The sequence below is a fragment of the Pleurodeles waltl genome, chromosome 1_1 (genome assembly GCF_031143425.1).
Source record: "Pleurodeles waltl isolate 20211129_DDA chromosome 1_1, aPleWal1.hap1.20221129, whole genome shotgun sequence".
NCBI classification, from domain to species: Eukaryota; Metazoa; Chordata; class Amphibia; order Caudata; family Salamandridae; genus Pleurodeles; species Pleurodeles waltl.
This window is the reverse complement of record NC_090436.1, coordinates 51,368,998-51,393,315: the sequence shown is the minus strand read 5'-3', so window position 1 is coordinate 51,393,315 and position 24,318 is coordinate 51,368,998. Positions and strand designations below refer to the sequence as shown.

Here is a 24,318-nt window from a genome sequence, read left to right as displayed (position 1 = left end):
GTTAATCTATGTCATATATCCACACTACTTAAGTTTCTTATATGGCTATCTGTGATAACTAAAATGGTTGCATTACTCAGAAATATGAGAGAAATTATGTCCTTACTTGCTCCTTTGGCATCCCATACAGTTCAGGAGGCAAAGATATACTAGCATCAATGGACATGTTCCAAAACCATTGGGTATTTGCAAAGCAATCAGGCCACATTAACCTATGAGTATGCTCCATGTTGCCAGCAGTTACACTTACAAGACATACTAATACAGTCTATCATGATGTAGAAGGTAGGCTGTTGTCATTTTAAGAGAAAGTACTTGAAAAGTCATTCAGTGTTCTGTAGCAGCACATAAAATGGCAGATTGTTTGAAAAATGCTGTTGGCCTTAAAAATGCACTTTAAGTTAGGTCTATCCAGAAAAATTCACTCTGCTTGTGGAGTTGACAGAATTTAAGAGCTCTGCACTACGCATGTAAACGAAGTTCCTGCTAAATTCTGTAGCTGATTTTCTTTTTGACGGGCACACGCAAGACTTTGGGCCTGATTCTGACCTTAGTGAGCCCACCCTCAGACCGCCAAGCCTGCAGCATCCCAACTGCCGAATTCTGACTTTCCAGTGGGGCTGGTGGTGTGTCATGACGGTGGCACACTTCGGCTCTAGTGATGCCAATACCGACCACGCTGTGGGACTAACAGGCAGTCGGGTGCACTGTGTCCTTAGCAAGCAGACCGGCCAGCCTTGGGGGGCTGGGTGTGAGCCTTAGGGCCATTCTTGTGGCCCATTGCCTGCCTTTCTGCAGACCTTCACCCAGTGGGGAACCCGCCAGCTGAAGGGCGGTAGAAAGGCACGTCCTGATCAACCCGGCAGCTGATGCTGCGGGCCCGCCCCCTTTGACTGCCTCCATTGCCACCACCACTGCATTAGCAGCAGTGGCCGTGTTCCGGAGACGGTGACACCGCCATAGTCATGATCGGGCAGTTGGACCGCTGAGTAGGCTTTATTATGACCATCAAAAATGCGATGGCTGGACTCTTCCCGCCATGTTCATAATCAGCCCCTTGGTTTAGCATGTGCTGGCGAGCGCCACAATACTTGCTAGCTGCTAATGGCAGTCGATAGCGCTGCTTCAGCCTCTACAGCGGCCTCTGGTGTCTTTTTTGTGATGCTGGCAAGCGTTAGCGACCGCTGCTGCACCTCAAGCACATTCTCTACTCGAGAAGAAGCTAAATCTACTTAAAGATATTCCATGCTGATATTCTACTTCAATGGATGGTTCAAGTTTTTTTTTTATTACAAGAAGTCTTTTTTTATTTTACTTTTTTTCAACAAGAAGGAAGTGCCCTAGAGACTCCAACTTCCTGTTCCTGTCCAGCAGGATCCTCCAAGTGCCTTGTCCATCTCCTGTTCACTTTTCATTTGGATATGTAGCTGGAAGGATCACTCTCTTTGTCTGCTGCACATAAATTATTGGATATAAGGACTTTGGGCCCAATTTAGGGGCATATTTATACTCCGTTTGCGCCGAATTTGCGTTGTTTTTTTCGGCGCAAATTCGACGCAAAACTAACTCCATATTTATACTTTGGCGTTAGACGCGTCTAGCGCCAAAGTTCATGGAGTTAGCGTCATTTTTTGGCGTGAACACCTCCCTTGCGTTAATGATATGCAAGGGAGGCATTCCTGTCTTAAAAAATGACTCCGAGGCATGTGCGTGGTATTTATACTCCCGGGCAAAAATGACGCCCGGGAGTGGGCGGGGCAAAAAACCCCGCAATTGCGCCTCTTTTTAACGCCTGGGTCAGGGCAGGCGTTAAGGGACCTGTGGGCTCTGAAGGAGCCCAGAGGTGCCCTCCCCTGCCCCCAGGGACACCCCCTGCCACCCTTGCCCACCCCAGGAGGACACCCAAGGATGGAGGGACCCATCCCAGGGAAGAAAAGGTAAGTTGGGGTAAGTCTTTTTTTTAATTTTTTTGTGTGGCATAGGGGGGCCTGATTTGTGCTCCCCTACATGCCACTATGCCCAATGAACATGCCCAGGGGACATAAGTCCCCTGGGCATGGCCATTGGGCAAGGGGGCATGACTCCTGTCTTTGCTAAGACAGGAGTCATGTTGATGGGGGATGGGCGTCGTAAAAAAATGGCGCAAATCGGGTTAAGACGATTTTTTTTGCCTCGACCTGACTTGCCCCATTTTTAGACGCCCATACGCCATTTTCCCCTACGCCGGCGCTGCCTGGTGTACGTGTTTTTTTTTTCATGCACACCAGGCAGCGCCGGTCGGCTAACGCCGGCTAACGCCATTCTAAAATACGGCGCCCGCATGGTGCTTCAGAATGCCGTTAGCCGGCGCTAATTTTTTTGACGCTAAACTGCGTTAGCGCAGATTAGCGTCAAAAAGTATAAATATGGCCCTTAATGTTTGGCAGTCGGGCCGCCAGACCGCTGTGTTGGCGGTCTGAAAAAGAACGCTGAGTCGGTGGTCCTTAGTATACCGTATTAGGATGTCTACAGGCAGAATCCCTTCTCACTAAGCAAAAAAACACAGACCACCAGCGGTGCGCTGTCTGCTATGTAGGCAGCCTGACCTCCAGCACCTTCATGAACACAAAAACAACGCAGCTACAATATACAGATAATGCCCAGCTCAGACATGTGTCTGTCTAACTAGCTCCATCATGACCTGCTACCCAAGATTACACTATTGAGGACAGGAAGGACACTTTACCAAGTGTTTAAACCAAGTGTTCCTAAGGGCCTTAAGCTACATCACCAGATCACTGCAGTGACATATGCAACAACATTCTCTGTTTGCCTGTATCTCACTTGTTAGACCTGACAGCCTTCGGGTTGTCACCCCTAACTTTTTGCCTGCCTCCCTCCACTTTTGAGATACTATTTTTGCTGGTTTTTAGACTCTGCGCACTTTACCACTGCTAACCAGTGCTAAAGTGCATGTGCTCTCTCCCTTTAAACATGGTAATATTGGATCACACTCAATTGGGCTATTTAATTTACTTTTAAGTCCCTAGTAGAGTGTACTATATGTACCCAGGGCCTGTAGATTAAAAGCTACTAGTGGGCCTGCAGCACTGATTGTACCACCCACTTCAGTAGCCCCTTAACCGTTTCTGTACCTTGGACGAGGTGACCTCGTCCAAGGCTACAGTTCCCGTGTGCCTTGGACGAGGTCACCTCGTCCAAAGCACGGGAACTTGGGGGAGCGCTAGCGCGCCCCCCCTGCGAACCCCTCTCCTCCCCCAAGGCGGGGATGGAAGGGGAAGACCTTCCCCTTCCACCCCAACCCCCCCACCCCCGTGACGTCAGTGCGCGAGCGCGTGCTGATTTGTCACAGGGGCCTCCCCCATCGCGCTGGAAGCTCTGCATCAAATTTATTTTAGGGCATTTCTGCCCCCCCCCTGGGGCCGGCTGAGATAGAGGCCACAATCCACAGGTAGGCACTTTGCAAAAAACACCTCTGTTTTCTGTGAAAAAATATGTTGTGTCCACGTTGTGTTTTGGGCCATTTCCTTTCGTGGGCGCTAGGCCTACCCACAGAAGTGAGGTACCATTTTTATCGAGAGTCTTAGGGGAACGCTGGGTGGAAGGAAATTTGTGGCTCCTCTCAGATTCCAGAACTTTCTGTCACCGAAATGAGAGGAAAAAGTGTTTTTTTTGGGCAAATTTTGATGTTTGCAAAGGATTCTGGGTAACATAACCTGGTCAGAGCCCCGCAAGTCACCCCCATCTTGGATTCCCCTGGGTTTCTAGTTTTCAAAAATGCGCTGGTTTGCTAGGTTTCCCCAGGTGCCGGCTGAGCTACAGGCCAAAATCCACAAGTAGGCACTGTTTTCTATGAAAAAATGTGATGTGTCCACGTTGTGTTTTGGGCAATTTCCTTTAGTTGGGAGCTAGTCCTACCCACACAAGTGAGGTATCATTTTTATGGGGAGACTTGGGGGAACGCTGGGTGGAAGGAAATTTGTGGCTCTTCTCTGATTCCAGAACTTTCTGTCACCAAAATGTGAGGAAAATGTGTTTTTTTTTAGCCAAATTTTGAGGTTTGCAAAGGATTCTGGGTAACAAAACATGGTCAGAGCACCACATGTCACCCCATCATGGATTCCACTAGGTCTCTAGTTTTCAAACATGCGCTGGTTTGCTAGGTTTCCCTGGGTGCTGGCTGAGCTAGAGGCCAAAATCTACAGGTAGGCACTTTGCAAAAAACACCTCTGTTTTCTTTAAAAAAAATGGGATGTGTCCACGTTGCGTTTTGGGGCGTTTCCTGTCGCGGGCGGTAGGCCTACCCACACAAGTGAGGTATCATTTTTATCGGGAGACTTGGGGGGAACATAGATTAGCTAAACAAGTTTTATTGCCCCTTGTCTTTCTCTACATTTTTGCCTTCCAAATATAGGAGAGTGTTTAAAAAAGACATCTATTTGAGAAATGCCCTGTAATTCACATGCTAGTATGGTCACCCCAGAATTCAGAGATCTGCAAATAACCACTGCTCCTCAACACCTTATCTTGTGCCCTTTTTGGAAATACAAAGGTTTTCTTGATAGCTATTTTTTACTCTTTATATTTCAGCAAATGAATTGCTGTATACCTGGTATAGAATGAAAACGCACTGCAGGGTGCAGCTCATTTATTGGCTCTGGGTACCTAGGGTTCTTGATGAACCTAAAAGCCCTATATATCCCCGCAACCAGAGGAGTCCAGCAGATGTAACGGTATATTGCTTTCGATAATCTGACATTGCAGGAAAAAGTTACAGAGTAAAACGTAGAGAAAAATTGATGTTTTTTTCACCTCAATTTCAATATTTTTCTTTTTCAGTTGTTATTTTCTGTAGGACAGCCCTGTAGGATCTACACGAATTACCCCTTGCTGAATTCAGAATTTTGTCTACTTTTCAGAAATGTTTAGGTTTCTGGGATCCAGCATTGGTTTCATGCACATTTCTGTCACTGACTGGAAGGAGGCTGAAAGCACAAAAAATTGTAAAAATGGGGTATGTCCCAGTAAAATGCCAACTTTGTGTTGAAAAATTGGGTTTTCTGATTCAAGTCTGCCTGTTTCTGAAAGCTGGGAAGCTGGTGAGTTTAGCACTGCAAACACTTTGTTGATGCCATTTTCAGGGGAAAAACCACAATCCTTCTTCTGCAGCCACTTTTTCCCATTTTGTTGAAAAAAACGAAATTTTCACTGTACTTTGGCTAATTTCTTGGCCTCCTTCAGGGGAACCCACAAAGTCTGGGTACCTCTAGAATCCCTAGGATGTTGGAACAAAAGGACGCAAATTTGGCTTGGTTAGCTTATGTGGACAAAAAGTTATGAGGGCCTAAGCGCAAACTGCCCCAAATAGGCAAAAAAAGGCCTGGCACAGGAGGGGGAAAAGGCCTGGCACAGGAGGGGGAAAAGGCCTGGCAGCGAAGGGGCTAACCTTGTCTCAGGCCTTCCATTGCAAGACCTGTGTGTGCAGTTTCCCTGTCAAATTCGACTTGGCATTTAAAAGTACTTGCCAAGCATAAAACTCCCCTTTTTCTACATATAATTCACCCCTAAGGTGTGCCCTAGGTAACCCCTAGGGCAGGGTGCTGTGTAGGTAAAAGCAGGATATGTACCTGTGTAGTTTACATGTCCTGGTAGTGTAAAACTCCTAAATTCATTTTTACACTATTGTGAGGCCTGCTCCCTTCATATGCTAACATTGGGGCTGCCCTCATACATTGTTTGAGTGGTAGCTGCTGATCTGAAAGGAGTAGAAAGGTCACACTAGTATGGCAGGAATGGTAATACAAAATCCTGCTGAATGGTGAAGCTGGATTTAATATTACTATTTTAGAAATGCCACTTTTAGATAATGAGCATTTACATCTTTCTGTGCCTTACAATCCACATCTGGCTGGGTCTAGTTGACAGCTCCTTGTGCATTCTCTTAGACACACCCCAAACAGGATACTCAGCCTCACTTGCATACATCTGCATTTTGAATGAGTCTTCCTGGGCTGGGAGGGCGGAGGGCCTGCTCTCACACAAAGGACTGCCACAACCCCTACTGGGACCCTGGCTGACAGGATTAAACTGAAAGGGGACCTGGTGCACTTCTAAGCCACTCTTTGAATTCTCTCCCACTTCAAAGGCACATTTGGGTATAGAAACCAGGCCTCTGCCCTACCACCTCAGACGCTTCCTGGAGAAGATACCTGAACCAGAACCTGCACCCTGCCAAGAAGGACTGCCTGCCTGCCCAAAGGACTCACCTGACTGCTTTCTGAAGAGGACTGCTGCCTTGCTGTTGCCCTGCTGTCTTGCTGCTCTCTTGCTGTGCTGCAGAAGTGCTCTGCAAGGGCTTGGATAGAGCTTGCCTCCTGTTCCCTGAAGTCTCAGGACCAAAAAGACTTCTCTCCTGTAGCGGAAATCCCCTTGCAGGGAAAATTCGACGCACCGCCGGCAAGAATGACGCACAGCCTGCCGTGGTGAAAAATTCACCGCACTGCGAGACCAGAACGACGCAGTCCCATTTTCACAACAGAGGATCAATGTAGCGCCAGTGACGCAACCAGAACTTCAATGCACGGCCCTACTGGATCCACGCAAGCCGACTCAGAATGACGCCGCCCAACATCCTGAGAGGAATCGACGCAGCACCTGACGTGTGGAAGAAAATTCCACGCATCGCCTACCAAAATCGACACAGCCCCTGTGACTTCACTCCTCAAGCCCAGGATTCCACGCATCGCCCCCGGGTTGTCTGAAAACCCTGCAACCCAAAGAGGGTCCAAGTCTGAGCGCCGGAAATCTGCGCAATGTCTTCCCCACATGGAAAATAACGGGGCAAGTCCGTGTGCGAAGGGGCAAAACCGACGCACACTCACCGTTTTCCACGCACCTCCTCCTCTGCGGTCCCTTTCGAGGATTTTTCAACGCAAACCAGGTACTTTGCCCTGCTGAAGACACTTGTTGTTTCTAGGAAAACGTGAGGCACTTTGTATCGCTTTTACAGAAATATTTTAACTCTAAAGACACTTGATATCTCTTTCAGTGATATCCCTACATTTGCTTAGAGGGTGGGCACAGGAAAATTTGGATTGTGTGTGACTTACCCTGACTAGAGTGAGCTGCTTGAGTCTAATAGCTTAGGCAAGCTTTGCATATGTCATGTCAAATACTACAAGACCGTGGTAACATAGCACAAAAGGCTCAACTACAACTTAAGAATGTTCAGTGTCTCTACTAACTGTAACAAAAAAGCTGCGGAGGTTGATGTCATACTTCAACCAGTAACAATGCACTTTCTTCATCAAAAGATTGAGCTGCCACTGGGCAAACAGAGGCTACCAAACAGACTCCCACTGCTCCCCCTTGATGAAGCCCTCAGTGATGACAACACTCCTGGACTTGTGGACTTGGAGGACAGTCCTGGACCATCTGGGCAACCTGGTCAGATGGCAACAGTGAGTCACTGTGGCCACAATGTCACCTCCCATCTCTGTTGCATCAACATCCTAGGCAACAATGTGCTTTCCAAACTGTGTACCTAGCATAGTTTCAAACATCTTAACACTCCTGACACTGAGGGTCCAGGACCAGTTGTAGAGGGAACCCTGTACTAAGGGCACAGACTTATGGGTGTAGGATGCTTGGAGGGTTGTTGTCGGCCAGTGACACCATCAACCACATCTCAGGGGTCTGTCACGAGTCCCAAGGCTTGACGGACAAGGTGTGGACTGAACTCCGGGACATTAAGCAGCTGCAGGGGACGTGATAAACAAAATGGATGTCCAAAACTACAACATGGGCACTCTAACAGGGGTGCTGAGGGAAATCAACACCACCCTGAGCAGGACTTTCCTCCCAACATCTACCCCTTCCAGTGTGATAACTACATCACAGCCAAGTACAGCCAAATACATCTGTGGCACCCCAAGGAAGGGAGACCCTGCCAGAGGCACAACCAGTCTCAGACCAGAAGGCCATGTGGAAGACGCTTACCTATGCAGTGAATACCTAGGAGGGAGAAGAGATGCATCATGGGAAAAATTAAAAAACTAGGAGAGTCCAAAAGGAGGAAGGTAAAGGAGAGGTACCTCTCGATAACGGTGGTTGCTACTATGCCTGGCAGTGAACCTGATTCATATCTCCAACCCTTCCCATCAGACCAGCGCAACATTTCCCTCATGCATTCCCATAGTCTGCTCTGTCACTGAGACTGTTCCATCATGCAAACAACATGCCAGCTAATCACACTTGTCAAAGTGCCACTCACACCACCAACAAGATCTAAGCACAAAAGTGTGATCCTCCCAGATTAAATGCAAAGTAGGAAGCAGGTAATCAGGAGAATCTCACTGGTCCATTCCAAAGATTTTCAACAGAGGTCCACAGCAGCTTTGCAGAATTCATGCCAAATATTGTAGAATATGAGGCACAGAATAGTCCATCGTGGACCTCTGCTGAATATCCCTGATCATCCTTGAAAGTCCATTGCCCTTTCCATGGTAATATCTGAGATTATTGTCAACATTGAGGTCCTATCCCTGTAAGGAGATGGCCACCAGAACGTCTTGTGATTGTCCCCTTTCATGGCTGTGAACAAGGCTGGAATGCTTTAAAACAGTGGTTCCCAACCTGTGGTCCAGGGACCCCTGGGGGTCCGCGTAGCCTCCTCAGGGGTTCCGTGAATGCTTACAAAATTAAATTATATAAATAGATTAGGTCCCCTGCTATCAGTAATGACTCAGTGGAGGGTCCCCGTATTCCAATAAAGTTTCAGTGGGGGTCTCCGGCTCCAGGAATGATAAAGTAGGGGTCTACAGAAGTCAAAAGGTTGGGAACCACTGCTTTAAAAGTCCAGATGATCATAACAAATGCACATCAATTGCCACCTTGTTCGCTTCCATGGCACCACTCCACAACTAATAAAAGCCACTGGGCTCTCTAGATGTGTTGGCAGAAAACTGTGATAACTCATGGTCTGGACGATAAAGAATTCAGGCACCTTCAAGGGTTGAGCTTTGCACAGAGCATTATTTCAGTTCAGTTTGCTTTCTCTGTCTGTTTCCAGAACTTCCCTCCTTTGAGTGGAACCACAAGACAACCACACAAATGTCAACACTGTTTATTCAGGAGACCCTTAATAATTAAAGTAAAATCTGTCATTTTTACTTTCACCCAGTTAATATGTCCCTGTGGGCATGCATGGGACCCATTTAAGCTACTGTAGGAACCAAGGGCCTGATTACAACTTTGGAGGACGGTGTTAAACCGTCCCAAAAGTGACGGATATACCACCTACCGTATTACGAGTTCCATAGGATATAATGGACTCGTAATACGGTAGGTGGTATATCTGCCACTTTTGGGACGGTTTAACACCGTCCTCCAAAGTTGTAATCAGGCCTCAAGAATAAGAGTGTTCTGGGTATAAGTAAGATACAGAATACTTCTGATAACATTAACAATACATTTCACATTGAAATAACAGACTTGCCATGCAAACTCTGGACATGTATTCATCTCTGCTGAAGAGAGCAAAGAAAAATAGGGCACCTCTTGCTATTCAGATTCATACACCTACAGTTCCAATGAAAAAGCTTTAGCAGCGGTTCTTATGCTGTGGTCTGTTAGCCTCCAGGGGGACAGCAGTATCTACTCAGGAGGTCCACAACTGTTGAGAAAATGAAATAATATTAGCAGATTACTAAAGTATATCCACATAAAAAAGCAAAACTGAAAATGCTAAAACACTGTGTAAATGTGAAGGAATTCGTGGACAAATTAAGGGGCTTATTTACAAGCCCCTTGCACTGCTGGTGCGTCACTTTTTCCCATATAAAAAGTGACACACTAGCACTTCAAGTGGCTTGTAAATAAGTTCCTGAGTTTGTTTGCTTAGACTGTTTTTTAGGACTAGCACAAGTACACCAACCAAAATTTATTATGGACAATTGGTGGCCTCTATTAAAGCACCAGTATGCGCTGACAAAACAGAGCATGCATTAGGAGCCAAAAACACCATGATAGTCTAGCACATTGTTTAGTCTTTGAGATGTGAAACTATGTTTCTAAGCACATAACTTAGCGCCATAATGCTAGAGTGTTTGCGTGAGTCTACCATAGATTTTGTACAGGAAGGGTATTCTTTCTGTACACAATACTATACCTAGACAAGTGCAAGTGCAAATGCTTTTTGCACTTTGTATGTGTTCTGTACAGTGCAGCACTCATGCAAAGCCGGAAAAGCAAAATGAAATAAGAAGACTATCTCCATTTTGCCCATGTTCAAATTCAGTTTGTTGGTCTCCATCCAGCTGGTGAGATGTCTTGTAGTGTTTTGAAAATGTGTATACAAGGATGGAGTTTACAGCCTTTAGATACTAGTTCAATAATGAGAGACCTAATGTATGCATTGAATAAGTGGAGGGACAGAGAGGATCCTTGAAGGGCCCCACATTTCAACATGCATGCATTGCGCCACTTTGGAACCTTTTTTCGCTACATAATGCCCAAACTGGGCGTTCTCCTGTTAGAGGGGGGCAAAAAAAATGGACATATTTCTTTGCATCATTTTTTATGGCACTTTTAACACCTGCTCAGAGCTTAGATACAGCTCACACATGGTGGTGGTAGAGGGGCGCTAAGGGGTGTAAGGAAACTGGCGTTGCACCATGTGCAGCACCACTTTTCCTAAATATGCCCCTAGCTTAGCTGCGTAAAACCTTTTCTAGAGCTAGACTGTTTCCCTGTTAGGAGATTTAGATTTAAGGTTTGTTCTACAGTGCCAAATCGTTTCTTAAAAGCATATTGTACATCTGACAGAAAAAACATGTCTTCTTCCCATATTTCCAAACTTTCTAATAGAACTCTACCCAGCAACTTGGCAGAGGAATCAAGGAGGAAGATGGGCCAAAAACATGTTGGATCAGTCCTATTTATCTTCTTGAAAATCGGTATGATTATAGATTAGAAACTGGTTATAGGTAGGCCTGCTCCCTCAATGGCCCAAAGTACTCAATTAAAAATAAGTGCCAATAAATCAATATTATTTAAAAAAAAAACATTCACATGGATGCCATCAGGCGCTGGTGCTTCCCCTAAGCTGCTTTTTCAGATATGGAATGGGTGAATCATTTTTTACGCCAAGCACGTGGTTTCAAATGATACCTTAGGTATAGTCCTCTCAACCCCCAGCAGTAAACCTATGTATGACGTTTGATCTGGATGAAGTACTTTGAAAATTGGGAAGTTGTCTACTATTGTGGATAACATGCTGACACATTTTTCGGAAGCCATGAAATTAATAGAAACAGAAATGGCTACGGTAAGATTTATGACTCTTCAGAACTCCCTTGCGTTAGACATGCTTTTAGCAAAGGAGGGTGGAGTTTGTAAAATGCTGAATTTGCAGCATTGTTGCTCATATATACCTAACAATTGTAAAGAAATTAGAGGCCTTATTAACAATCTCACTAATGATAGCGCTGACTTGAAAGAGCTGAAAGAACCTGGAATTTGGGAAAATGTTGGCAAAGGTTTTGCTTTATTAAATACTTATTAATATTAATTGAAGTGCGTGCATTTAGACTATGATAGTAATGCCTTATATCAATGAATTTACATTATGTATTGTATTAGTAGTTGTTACACTGTATAGTTTGATGCATGAGGCAGTGATGTTTCCAGGAGCTAACAATGGATCAATGGATGCACTGACTGGAGTAAGGATGGATGCAAAAATATTACCTGACGAGCCTGACAATGGGAACAGGAGAAGAGGAGCCAATCATTGACATGTGAAAGACAGTTTAGTTATATCTTAGATTTGGGGTTTAATCCTTATTGGATAAATTATAAATGTACAATTTCCTGACCAATGACAGTGTGGGAAGTTCTTTAGGCGATTTAAACTTAGCCCGACTGCACAGAGGAGATGGGTTGTCATTCTTTTCTGTTTGGGGAGCTGAACAGTTCCTGATGATTTATGTCTATCTTCACTATATTTCTTAAAATTCTGATGCTGAATGCTGATCCCTTAGACATCGCTTCTTAAATGGTTCAGGGATTGCTTAGAGACCCCTATGTCTGAACCATTCCCTTTCACTGCCCGTTGCTGATGCTGACTGAACTGATGTTCAACTAACGAAGATAATTGCAGCTTGCTGATCCATATGAGGAAAGGTATAGCAAATGCTATTGTTCTTGTTGTGAGTTGTTCTTTGTTTTTAGGTACCAACCGCTATATTGTTAGAGCCATAATTAGATGTATTTCCAAATTAACTTTGACTAAATTGTTTTGCATGAAGTCCAAACATGCTATTCTAATCAGAAGGCTAGTTAGGGAGACACAGAGAACGTTAACAAGCTATTGATAAAAGTTGATTTTGCTCATTTGCTGAACCTAGATGTATGCTATTTCTATTGCACAGTTGTTCTTGCGTTTGATTTGTACTGTGACTCTTGAATGCTTAACTATCAATGCGTTAGCTACATTGAGATTCTTTAGAAGATTTGGTCAACCTTTGTTTATGTATGTTTACCATTTGGTTTTGAGAATAATGTACGCAACATTAGCATTGTTAATTTAGGGAAATAAACTTTCTAACTTTTACATAAATGTGTGGTTATTCGTGACCCAAATGGTCATGGTGTGTAAAGATTACTAACTCCAGGTATTATTTGATGATGTTTATTGGTTATGATGTTGAAATTGTACTGAATTGGAGACTTATGGTGGAATTACTCTAAGCGTAGTCAAAAGATCTATTGAACCTTTAACGCGTCCCTTTATAAATTAAATATTAAAGGCCAAATAAGGACAGACGCGCTAACACCTGTATGACTGAAATCAAAAAGTGGAGGAATATGAATCTGAAGCTGAACATCAAAAATACCAAAATTGTGATCTTTGGGAAGAGTACATCACTGTGGGACTCCACCTGGTGGTCAACAGAGCTAGGACTGACTCCCACCCTCACCAGCTATGCCAACGACCATGGGACCGTCACCGCCTTATGCTTCCATACCCTGAAGATGATGGAGAAAATATAAAAGATGTCATGCACACCCTTATCACAAGCAAGCTGGACTATGGGACTATCCTGTATGCTAGTATTGCAAAAAATCTCACCTGAAGGCTGCAGACCATTCAAAGTTTTATGACCAGAATAACTCGCAACATCCCACGCTGCACTTACATCACATCACACCACACCTGAAGGAGCTCCACTGTCTCCCTATTCACATAACCTCACCCACACTTTAAAGGCACTACACAACACAGACCTAGCATACTTCAGCAATTGCATCTGCTTTCACAAACCTTTCTGACACCTCTGCTCAACCTTTTCTTACATCTCTCCTAAATCATACAACAACGTGCCTCCTTCTCACTTCTTAAAATTCTGCAGGAATGTGAAGACCTGGCTTTTCGAGTCGTCCCACTAAGGCATACTTCTGGATAGATTCACGCCTGCATAGCGTAGCATAACATGTAACATAGCATAATATGTAACATAACATAACACAACACAACACAGCATAGCATAGCATAGCATAGCATAGCATAACATGACATAACATGACATATGCCTGAGAGTCAATAGGAAAGGATTCTTTAAGTGTGGCGTGTAGGTTAGTGGTATAGGCAGAGGATTATTTAAGAGCATATTAAACCTGATACTAATTATTATCATTGGGTGATATGCGCATTTCTTTCTATAAGCGAGATAAAACAAATTTCGGCAGACAGTTGGTAAAATGACAAGGGAGAGCAACAGAGGTCTGAATCAAGAAAAAAAAACAAGGAAGCAAGAAGAATTAGAACTGGAGGACATACATAATAGGGTTCATTGTGAATTAAAAGAGCAGCAGGAGTTTAGAAGCAAGCAGGAAAAGTCAAAAGTTCAAATAATGATAGTCTGGGTGGTGGTGACTCCTAGAATCACCAGTGGAGGGATTTGAATGGTTGTTTTTCATATTAAACGTTTTGCATTAAATCAACACAAACACACACATTATTAACTGGGTTTTGTTCGCATAGCTAATGTAGGCGTGCATTCAATATGGCTATTGTTGGTTCCCATCTTACTTTGTGACATGTTAACATTTTATTTCTAGTAGACACTAGAGTTCTAAATATTGAATGCAATGTTCTTTTGCTTCCTTTCCCATTTGCAATGTTTTCTTTTACTGTGATAATCACAAAATGTTACAATTGTTAGCAATTTCAGATGACCCCAGCAGAGTACAGGCTGGTCCCTGTATCTGCTATAGACAATGTGAATTTGAAAAACTCATCTGAATTGTGGAAATCCTAGAGAAGCTAATGAGCTTACAAAGGTACCACTATTCAATGAGAACTGTATGTAGATGTAACAAATGATAGAATTGAGTTATTTAAGTTAGTGCATGGTAGATTATGAGTTCAGTAAGAGTTCAGTCCGTTTTTTGGTGCAGCTGAGAGCAAAATAGGGATCTTAGAGTACTCCCTTTATTAGAGAGATGAATTTCTAAACCTTTCTCTTTGGGGCACCTCTATGCTAGTTCATCCTCTTTCATTTATAGATTGGATTTGTTTTGACTTCCATATTAATCAATTAATTCATATATTGATTATTGAACTGATAATAACAATGATTTTGTCTTCTGTAAATCTTTATGGTTTAAAATCTTAACCACACTCTGTCTTCATCGTGGAGCCTAATGTGCTTCAGTTATTCAAATTCATTTTAATTTTCGTCGAATTTTTATTACCTCAAACATTGCGCAGAAGGCCAAAAAAAGCAATGTAAAACCTTACAACACTGAGTTATATTTCACACGTTTCCCCCGGTTCTGGAACGTTCTGCAGAAATTTGCGTAAATTAAAGTGCAGCTAAGCAGGTTCAGTTCACTTTAGAATGCTCATGAGTCATGAATCCCATTTCAGTTTGAATGAGTCCTCTCGGGCCTGAATCAGTCAGGTGATTTCAGTTTGAAGCACTTAAACTGATTGTGCACCAGTGACCCGCTATGAGGCCATTGAGGTGTTTACATATTCATGAGAGTCGGGAGTCCTGCTTTGGAATGTGCCACGTTTGCACAGAAGTGACGTCACTGTTACAATGAGAAGCAGGATTACAATCTGAGCCACTTGGATGGCATTGAAAGCAGAGAATGAGGAGCCGCCTTCCTTCTCCTCAGCACCTAGAGGGTTAGAAAAACAAATGTCAGCCATGTATTACTCATTGTCCCTTAAACTTTCAATAGTTTCAGTTATTTTTAAAACTTCGCACAGTTCTGTCTTTAAATGACATGAGTTGTAAAAAACATTATTTAGAAACAGAAACACACATTATTCACAAAGGTATGAGGGCACAAAGTTGCACTTAGTAGTGCAAGCACTTTTATTTATGAGTGTAGGCCTTGTTCACTATTCACCAAACCTGCACTCACCTTTCTAGGCAGATTTATTGAAATGTAAATTTCTCATTATAAGGTGCAATTTTCATGTGTGAGCAAATGTGCGGCCAATGTCTGTTTGTGCACATTCCTGTATGAGTAGGTCAGTAGGTCAACATGCCAAAAGTGCCCATAGGGTTGTGAACATAACTACACTGAAGCCTCCTGCAACCTCCAGGAGAGCTGGTGCTGGTGGAAACTACTAGATGCTTTTGTTCTTCACAAGGTTCCATTCTACAAACTTTAAGGTGAATACTTTCAGGACCTCACCTTCTGCATCTGACGTTCCATATACTGATGGTGTTACTGTCGACTGTGGCTTTGAGGGATCTAGGAGAGAAAATAAGGAGAGGAGAGTGGTTCAACTGGGAGATCAAATGCCACAAAGGGCCAGGAAACATTCTTCAAAAGAAGAGCAGACATAAGGTAGAGAAGCCAGTATATAGCAATAGCATTTTTCATCAAAAACAGAATCAGTGTCATATCTGACCTGAAAGGTGCATTATGGGAGGCAGCCATTTTATGTGACATAGTTCTGATGCAGGTTAAAGCTCATACAGTACATTAAACGATTGATATACTAGTCTATCAGTGTTTGTTTGCTGCTTCCTCTGAAGAATTATAACTATGGATGCAGTGGTCTCAAAGGACAGCTCACCTCATAGGACACCAAATATCTTGCCATTTTCAATATTGTCTTCTAAAGGTGTTTTTATATTTATTATTTATGTATCTGGATTACCTTTTGTTCTTAGTTATTTTTTTCTGGAGTTTTTGGCAATGTTTTAAAACCTTGTTGTATGCTATCCCTCAAGAGATAAGTTTTAGGAGATTTCTAAATTTGACTATTTTTGGATTCTGTCAAATATAGAAAGTGATTGCCTGGTTGTTTACATTCAGCAAATAGCACACGCATAATTCAACAACAGTAGAACTCAAAAGTGTATGGTAAAATGTCTCATCAGAGCTGCATGATGCAGGAATGACCACAATAGCACTAGTTATTTGTTGAAGACATCACAACCAGAGCGAGATTACCAAAATGATGTGGTAAAGGGCCAGCTATTCAAACAAAAAGTCTGCAGTTCCTATTAATACCTAACAGTAAACACAACTAGTGTTGCCTTAGGAAGATGAGGTCGGGGGAATGTTTACATTTTGGAGCAAAAGCCCTCACCCACTGAACCCGGTGGCATGCTTCATCATTGGGCAGCTTCTCGTTGGACCTGTGCTGCAATGCCCAAAGGGCTCTCCAGGATGGCTCTTTGCCTGAGTTATTTTGATGTGTTTGCCATTCAAAGTCAATGGTGAAGATATTTTGTAGGTGTACACCTGAGCTGAAGTGAGTGTAATGGTAAATTTAACTAAGGACCCCTACCTCACTAGTTTAATATTGTGGTAGCCTTCGTTAAGAGCTAAAAACAAAGTGGAATGTGATGGAAAATTATGTTCTTTCTTATTCACAAAATGTGGTTGATGGCAAGAATATTGTCAAAATTATTCTTGTCATCAAAGAAGTCAACATGATCTATGGCAATTCGTCAGTTGAATAGACTGTGCTCTGCCTTCACACACCTCCTCATTGTCACTGCACCCAGCTTCAAACCAGGGCAGGTGAATAAGGAAATTCCAAACACTTCAAAGTGAAACATCTAGAAACTACTCCAAGACTTCAAAGGAGGCCCCAGGTTTAAAAATAGGGCCCTCAGACCCACTCTTCAATATAAGTCTGGACCTGTGGAGACTCTGCCAGGAAGGACTGCTGAGCTGCTGAATGGAGTGACACGCTGCTGAATTATTCTCCTGTTGGAATACTGCCTTCGTGGACTGCTGCCATGCTGGATTGCAGCCATGGTGCCCTGCTGCCCTCCTTCCTAAGTCAGAGGGATTTAGACCAGCACCTAAACTCGGGACTCATGGAGGGACTCCAAGGGCTTGTCTGCTGGCCTCCTGTTCAGAGCCACATGGACCTAACAGGCTCCCAACCATCATAACCAGCTCCCAGATCAAACTGGAGTAAGCTGCTGACCCCCAAGTGGTACCCTTCAGGTCCTGGAGCGTTGGAATGGCTCAGAATAGCTGAATTGAGCATTTTAGGCTCTTCTCACTGAAATCTGCAAAAATGTATAACTCTGGTTCTCCTGATAGGATTTTTGTCATTTTGGTGTAAAAGCATTTCTTATATCTTGCGCTATTCTTCTAAATTGGTGAGGGATTTTTATTGTTTTGTGTTTTCACTTTATTATGAATTGTGTGCTGCATAAATACTTTTTGTGATTCACCTGCCAGCAAATATGTCTGTTGCTTGATCAGGGTTCAAACTACAGTCAATCAACAACCCAATTTCTCACAAGTTCAAACTGGATAGGACCCGGACCCTGCTGGTGGCCTCTGCTGGAATGAGCCCTATCCCTCAAATGGTGTTCCAGAGGCACTGCAACCCTTGGTTGTGTTTAGATGGACTTTTACTTACCCTGAAAATCTGGGACTTAGAAATGTTTTTAACACCCAGACATCCGGAAGACCGGGAACAATCTGCAAAGCAGATCTCTGGTTAATGCCTCGACAGTGATTAAGTTTATTGTCCGCCCGCATCTAAATCGGGCAAGCGGGGCATTATCTTGGTTGTAAAGATACAATGGCGTGCAGTTTCTATCGCGCAGGAGGTAAATCGGCCCCTAAGACTCTAGATGAAATAGCCGACTGGGTTGAACTTGATGACTGTATCCAACCCGCTCTCCATTGCTGTCGGCCTGAAATCGTGCTTAGGACCTGGTCTAATGTGACCAGTTGTCCCACTCTGGCACTTAGTTCCTTTTGGCACTACTTTTATCTAAAACTTTAAAATCTGGCACTTTTGGCTCCCTTTAATGCATTTTGGTAATTTTTTGTCATTTATTTTGTTAAAATACACTATATTTTTGTAATTTAGTTTGTAATTTTTATTCTTTAGAGTTTTAACTTTATTAGTGTTTTGGTACTTTATTAGTATTTTACGCATTGCTCTAAGTTAAGCCTGCCAGCTCTGTGCCATAGCTATCAGAGGGTTGAGCGTGAGTTAAATTAGTGATTTTGAGAGTTCACCCTGACAAGGGTTTTGATTACTCCTTGCGGTGGGTAGCCACCTACACCAATTAATAAGCCAATTTCTTACAGTCACCTTCACCCTTACACTGTTCTCAGGGTTATAAGGCCATGCCCCATGCACCTAGGAGTAACTGCCCTCACCAGGGTGTACTGCAATCCAAAGCAATGAGGGCCCGAGGGACCCAAGGTCTATTAGACTTTATATGGACCTCCTCGCATATTGAATTGACTTAGAAATGTGTGATTTCATCCTCAGAACACTAACTTCTACAAGCCATTCCAAAAACCATTACTGGATGCAAGTGTGAATAATAATAAACCTTGTCTTCTTAATTTTGTTACAGCAATGAGCAGCACTGTGAAGAACACATACTTTGCACTGGTTGGATGGAACCTAAGTATTCTATTGAACATCATATATGCTTACTCCTTTCAACCTCCATGCTATATTAAGAGCCCCAATATATACAATATATGTAAAAGATCCTTGTTCTGGAGGAAAAAGTGCTCATAAACCACTGCCAGAAAATTAACAGGTAGCCACCTGGTCACCAATGGAGGACAACAGTGAGAGCTCAACCCTCCAAAACAACCCATCCCCTTTCTTAATTCTAGTACTGAAAACTCAGTTGTGGATACCCTTCCCAATCCTCTTTTCAGTATTTCTTACTGTAAGCACCCAATCTGCAGTTTAGGCGCACAGTACTAGGATCTTCCATCTCCATGAAAAAACAGGATGTCTTTATGAGAAGCAAATTCAAACTGCGCCGGTTTTTCTAATGATATTACAATGTTTTAAATGGTCACCAACTTCTTTCATCATTTCAGAATAATGTAACCCTATTTCTAGGCATGTACATCATCCAGCGGAAAAGCCCTTTTATGAAGGTATATTTCCACCCACTGCTCACTTTGCATAATGTTACAACATTAATTTGTTTAACATCTGTGGTAAGCACATAATCACAAGTTAAACCAAATATCATGAAAACATCTGCACTCTTTTGAAATTGGTGATCTCTGTCACTGACTGACTACTGTTTGAGCGATATTAGTGGAAGAGACTATAAAATATAGCTTCCAATGTTTTCTTTTCAAAATGTTTTATTCAGTGATACTTTGCATACACACATCACTCAAATCATAAAATGCTGTCAATGCCTCTAAAAGAATCATTCTCCTATGTCCATCAGGACAATTCCCCGAGCAGCAGCATGGGGAAAGTTTTACTCTCTGTGTCTCTGATGGGTTGATGCCAGCCTCCCTCTGAATGACTGGACTCATTGCCTACGAGGTTGATCAGGCTTGAGCAACCATGGTGTCAATTAAATTTGCCAAAAATATGTTTCATAATATAAATAAACAGCGGGAAGGTTCAGCGATACTAGGCATCTCAGCACAATATACCCAATGCATGTTTAGCATTACCGCTTACCATTACAAAGGACAAGGTGCCAAATCTCCCTCACTGCTCTCGCATCCAATCCTACCCTTCGACGAATGAGAAAGGGTGGGATCTATGAGCGGTAATGCCATCTGGCCTCATGCATAGGGTGCAGCCTGCAAAATCCAAAACCATGATTCTGGCAGTGCCTCTGGCCAATAGTGGACATCACCAAAGTTTTTCAAGAGATCATATCACTAAATATTAAATATGTGTTGTAGGGAAGATGTAGGAATCTCAGAGTGGAGCAGTCCTAGAACCCCAGAAGCAGAAACAGCCCCTACACATTTCATTGTTTTCTGAACAGATAACATGAAGGTAAAACCTGGATTAATCCCACAGCAGATTTGCTATGTTCTATTTAGATAATACCCATCCCTGAGGACACTAAGATAAGAGGGAATGAATGGAGCAAGTGCTGTAAGTAGTTTACAAGCACAATAGAGCTTGAGGCGGTTATTAATCATGTGCAGAGTGATAGAGCTGAAGAGGAGTGAATGTTGTAGCAGGTTTGTGCTTACAGATATGCTTATTAATGCAGGATTGATTTTTATCCAGCAGAGAACTCCATTCGAAATTTCCAGTCATTAATAAGGAAGATATTGTGTATTTTCATACAAACCTAAGGATGTGTGCTCCAGACAATCATAAAAATGGAAGGCATTAATTGGCGAGGCGATTGTTTAATAGAGGAGCAATATTAGAGCCATATTAGACATGGGCCTTCTGCCACAAAAATGGAATACATGGTGTACAATGCTTCTTCTTTTAGGAATTTTTATCTGTCTGGGGTTCAAATTATAAGGGTCAAACACAGCACTGATGTTTATGAGCTTCCAAGTCACTGTATTTACCTTCAGAGTTTTTTTTTTTTTAACCATTTTTAGTGGTATTTCAGTATTGCAGGCACATTACAGAATACAGTGCAGGATCATTAGTCATTGTGATATGTGCAAATTCAATCATGTACAAAGCAGGATATGTAAGGAGAACTACAGGAGTCCATTTCTTATTCAACACAAACAGTATAACAAAAAGTGAACTAGCATGTGATAAGATATTCCCTTTCGTTACAGAATCCCAAATACACAGCCTCCTCGGCCAGATGTTGAGCTATACCAATATCTCATGTCTACCTCAATCTGTGGACGTCTGTAGGGTGTGGGAACCTTCGTTCTTGTCATCAGGAGCCATAGGTGGCCTGATTGGTTAAAAGGAGGATTGTTAGATGTCGTCCGGGGTGGTAGTAAGTGTCAGGGGGTGAGTATGAAAGTCAGCTAACAATGGTTCCCAGTCTGCAGCTGTGGGGTATTTACAGAGGCCTCTATTCTGTTCTCTCCTTAATGCTACTGCTTCGGCTCTGCCCCACTTAAGTGTTGCTGCCCGCCAATGGGCTGTACCATGTAGTATTTTGGATTTTCAGTGCATAGTTATAGGTCTACAGCCACAAGAAGCGCCAGATCAATAAATCTATAAATGGCCTTAACAGTCAGTGATTTTCAGAAAAATGGCACAGCATTGACCCTTCAATTGAGCACAAGTCTGAGCGCCCGTTACCTTTTCAATTTCAGTATGTATTTGGGCCCAGTAACTTACTACTGCTTAACAGTCATATGTTTCATGTTATCTCTGGGCAGCTGGCATCGTGGACATGCTGAAGAAGAGCCAAACATGTGGAAAAGTATGGCAGGTGTGAGGTACACTCTATGCAGAATGTTATGCTGTATGTATTGACATTTCGCAGTGGGGGAGAGATGAATTGTCCTATTCTGAATCGTGTCGTAGAGTCAGTATATAGCAGACCTATCAGCGCTTGGATCCTCCCCGTAATCCCAAATTTTGTCAGAGTGGAGAAGAGGTAGACCCAATCCACAGTATTGAACGCCTTCTCCAGGTTTGAGACCAGGCATGCAGCAAAGTCCCAGTGAGGGGGGGGCCTGTTCAGGGTAATGCTATGAATGTTTAGCATAGTGGAACTCCCAGGGATGAACCCATTTTGATCCCTCTGTACCAGCCTCTCTATTCGTTCCTGTATGCGTCCTGCCAATATTTTGCTCAGTATCTTGTACTCAGACCCTAACATGGATAGTGGGCGATAGGAAGCCAGCTCTTCTGTGTCTTTACCTGGTTTGGGAAGGGAGACCAATAACGATTCCTGCATACTCCGTGGCAAGTGACCCACCTCGACGACTGTTGTGTATAATTCATGTATCTAGGGGCAGGTTGTTGTTCGTACGCTTTGTAAAATTCAATAGCTAGTCCATCTAACCCTGGTGTTTTGTTGATGGCTGCTCCTCGGATCAAAACGCTGATCACCCGCAATGTAATTTGGGCCTTGAGCTCCTCACTCTCTGGTAGGGTTACTCTAGGGAGGTTGACCTCTTCCAGAAACCCTCAAATGTTTTTTTGCCTAGTAATTTGAGGGGGGTCATATATTGCGCTATAATAATAAATACCTCATCAATCTGTGTCTGTTGAAGGGCGAATGTTGTTGGAGAGGTGTGGATTCGCACAACAGGCATGCAAGCGTCTGCTGTACGGAGCAGCCAAGCCAGGAGGTGACTGGCCTTGTCACCTTCAGTGTGTATTTTAGCCTGTTAAGACCTAAAGTCAACCCCGCATAACTGTTCCACTGTGTGTGCTTGACCAATGGTGCATCTAAATCAGTTTTTGCTACAGGGTCAGTCCTGGCTCTATCCTCCAATGCTTTCAAGGATGCCTCAATTTGTGTCAGGTCCCTGTATATTGTTGCTCTCCCTCTGACTGTTGTGCAAATAAAATGGCCGCAAAGCACTACCTTCATGGCTTCCAAATCAATTAGTTTAGAGTTGGATGTACCCCAATTGTCTTCGAAGTATAGTGTTAGTTTGTCATTTGTTTCATTTCGTAGTCCCTGGTCTTCTAATAAGGCTGGCTGTAACCTCCATGTGGGAACTATTGCCTGGGTAGCTCCCCATTCCAATTGCAACCGTAATGTATTGTGGTCAGAGAAGGTCTTACCTAGATATTCTGCCCTGTCACTAATAGCGGGGTAGTGGGGTCACTCAGGATTCTGTCTCATCATACATGTAGGTCATGTACAGTGAGTAGTATGAATAATCTATCTTGTTCAGATACAGGGACCTCCAGCAGTCTAATAGCGGCCAATGTTGAAGTCACTGGGCAAATAGCGTGGCTGTTAACACAATCGGGGAGCTCGGAAGCCCGGGGTGTGATCAGTCCAATTGTGTATCAAGTATGCAGTTGAAGTCACCCCCCAGTATCCAAGGGATGAGCCTTATGTGTTAAAACTGCTGAAAGTTTAGAGAACGTAGGGGCCACATTATGGGCATACATACACACATATACAACACATATCTACCCTCTGGGTCAATGTCTACTGAGGGTAGCTGGAAGGGGGCCCCCAGACTGATCCAGACTAAAGCTCGACGTGCAAAGCCAGAATATGTGGTACTATAGCACTGACCTCACCACCGCCTCTGTAAGCATACCTCCTCTCCTCCTGCCACATGTCTCCTGCAGTAAAGGTATTTGCACCCACCTTCTCCTTAAGTATTGCTGAACAGAGTGTCTCTTCCTGGGAGTGCCCATCCCCTGCCCGTTCCATGTTAAAAGTGTAAGTGGAGCCATCTATCCAGCGCAGGAGTAAGAGGAGCCCGTTTAGGGCTATGGATGTAAGGCAGCGGCCCCCGCCTCCATGTCTTCACTAGTTTTTGACGTGTTCTTTCACATCGTTCAAAATATCTTTGACATAACTTGCCAATAGTGTACATGGTTACTGTCAGTGGGGAATAAATGCTGTGGTGTATTTTCTAATGGACCAGTAACTTTGGGGAGAAACATGTTCATACACACATCAGTATCTATTGGCCAGAGGGCAATTCCATCTGAATTAAAGGCAGTCAAATTAGAAGTTCCATGTTGCACCATGTAATTTAATTCAGTATCAGTAATGTTTTCTTTCCATTGTCAATCTAAGAATTGTGCTAAATTAATTTTTGGAATAGGTGGTGTCTTTAGATCTCTAGAATACTCCAAGACCATGCATGTTGCTTGTTTACTTGTCTTCTTAGAAAAAAAAAACATTATTTCTCTGAGAATCATGCATACTCTAAATAGAGGTTCTGTACCTTTAATTTAGCAAAATTTAGTACCCCCAAATACTTCTGTATTTATATTTTCTTTCCAATATGCATGAATGTGGATTGCAAGTGAGTCAATAAAGTGTGTAGAATAAATTAATATGTGATTGGTGGTCAAGATTTTTTTAAAGGCTTTTTTGATTCTGAAGAATACCGGGTGGCAGATCGGTCAAACATGTCACATTGCTGGGACTATTTAAG

General features: G+C 43.2%; 1 protein-coding gene across 5 annotated transcripts in view; it reads right to left on the bottom strand.

The window, feature by feature from the left end:
- Nucleotides 1–14,615: 14,615 nt before the first annotated feature.
- Nucleotides 14,616–24,318, bottom strand: part of LOC138261305 (polymeric immunoglobulin receptor-like) — a 278,961-nt gene continuing 269,258 nt past the window's right edge. For 2 of the 5 annotated variants that reach the window (XM_069210425.1, XM_069210511.1), the window contains exons 7-8: nt 15,715–15,774; nt 14,616–15,189 (exon numbers count right to left, since the gene is read on the bottom strand). In XM_069210425.1, the coding sequence (XP_069066526.1) occupies nt 15,014–15,189; nt 15,715–15,774 (236 nt within the window). In that variant the 3' untranslated portion in view covers nt 14,616–15,013. The remainder of the gene's footprint in view (nt 15,190–15,714; nt 15,775–24,318) is intronic. The other 3 variants (XM_069210254.1, XM_069210345.1, XM_069210171.1) reach the window with 3 other exon arrangements.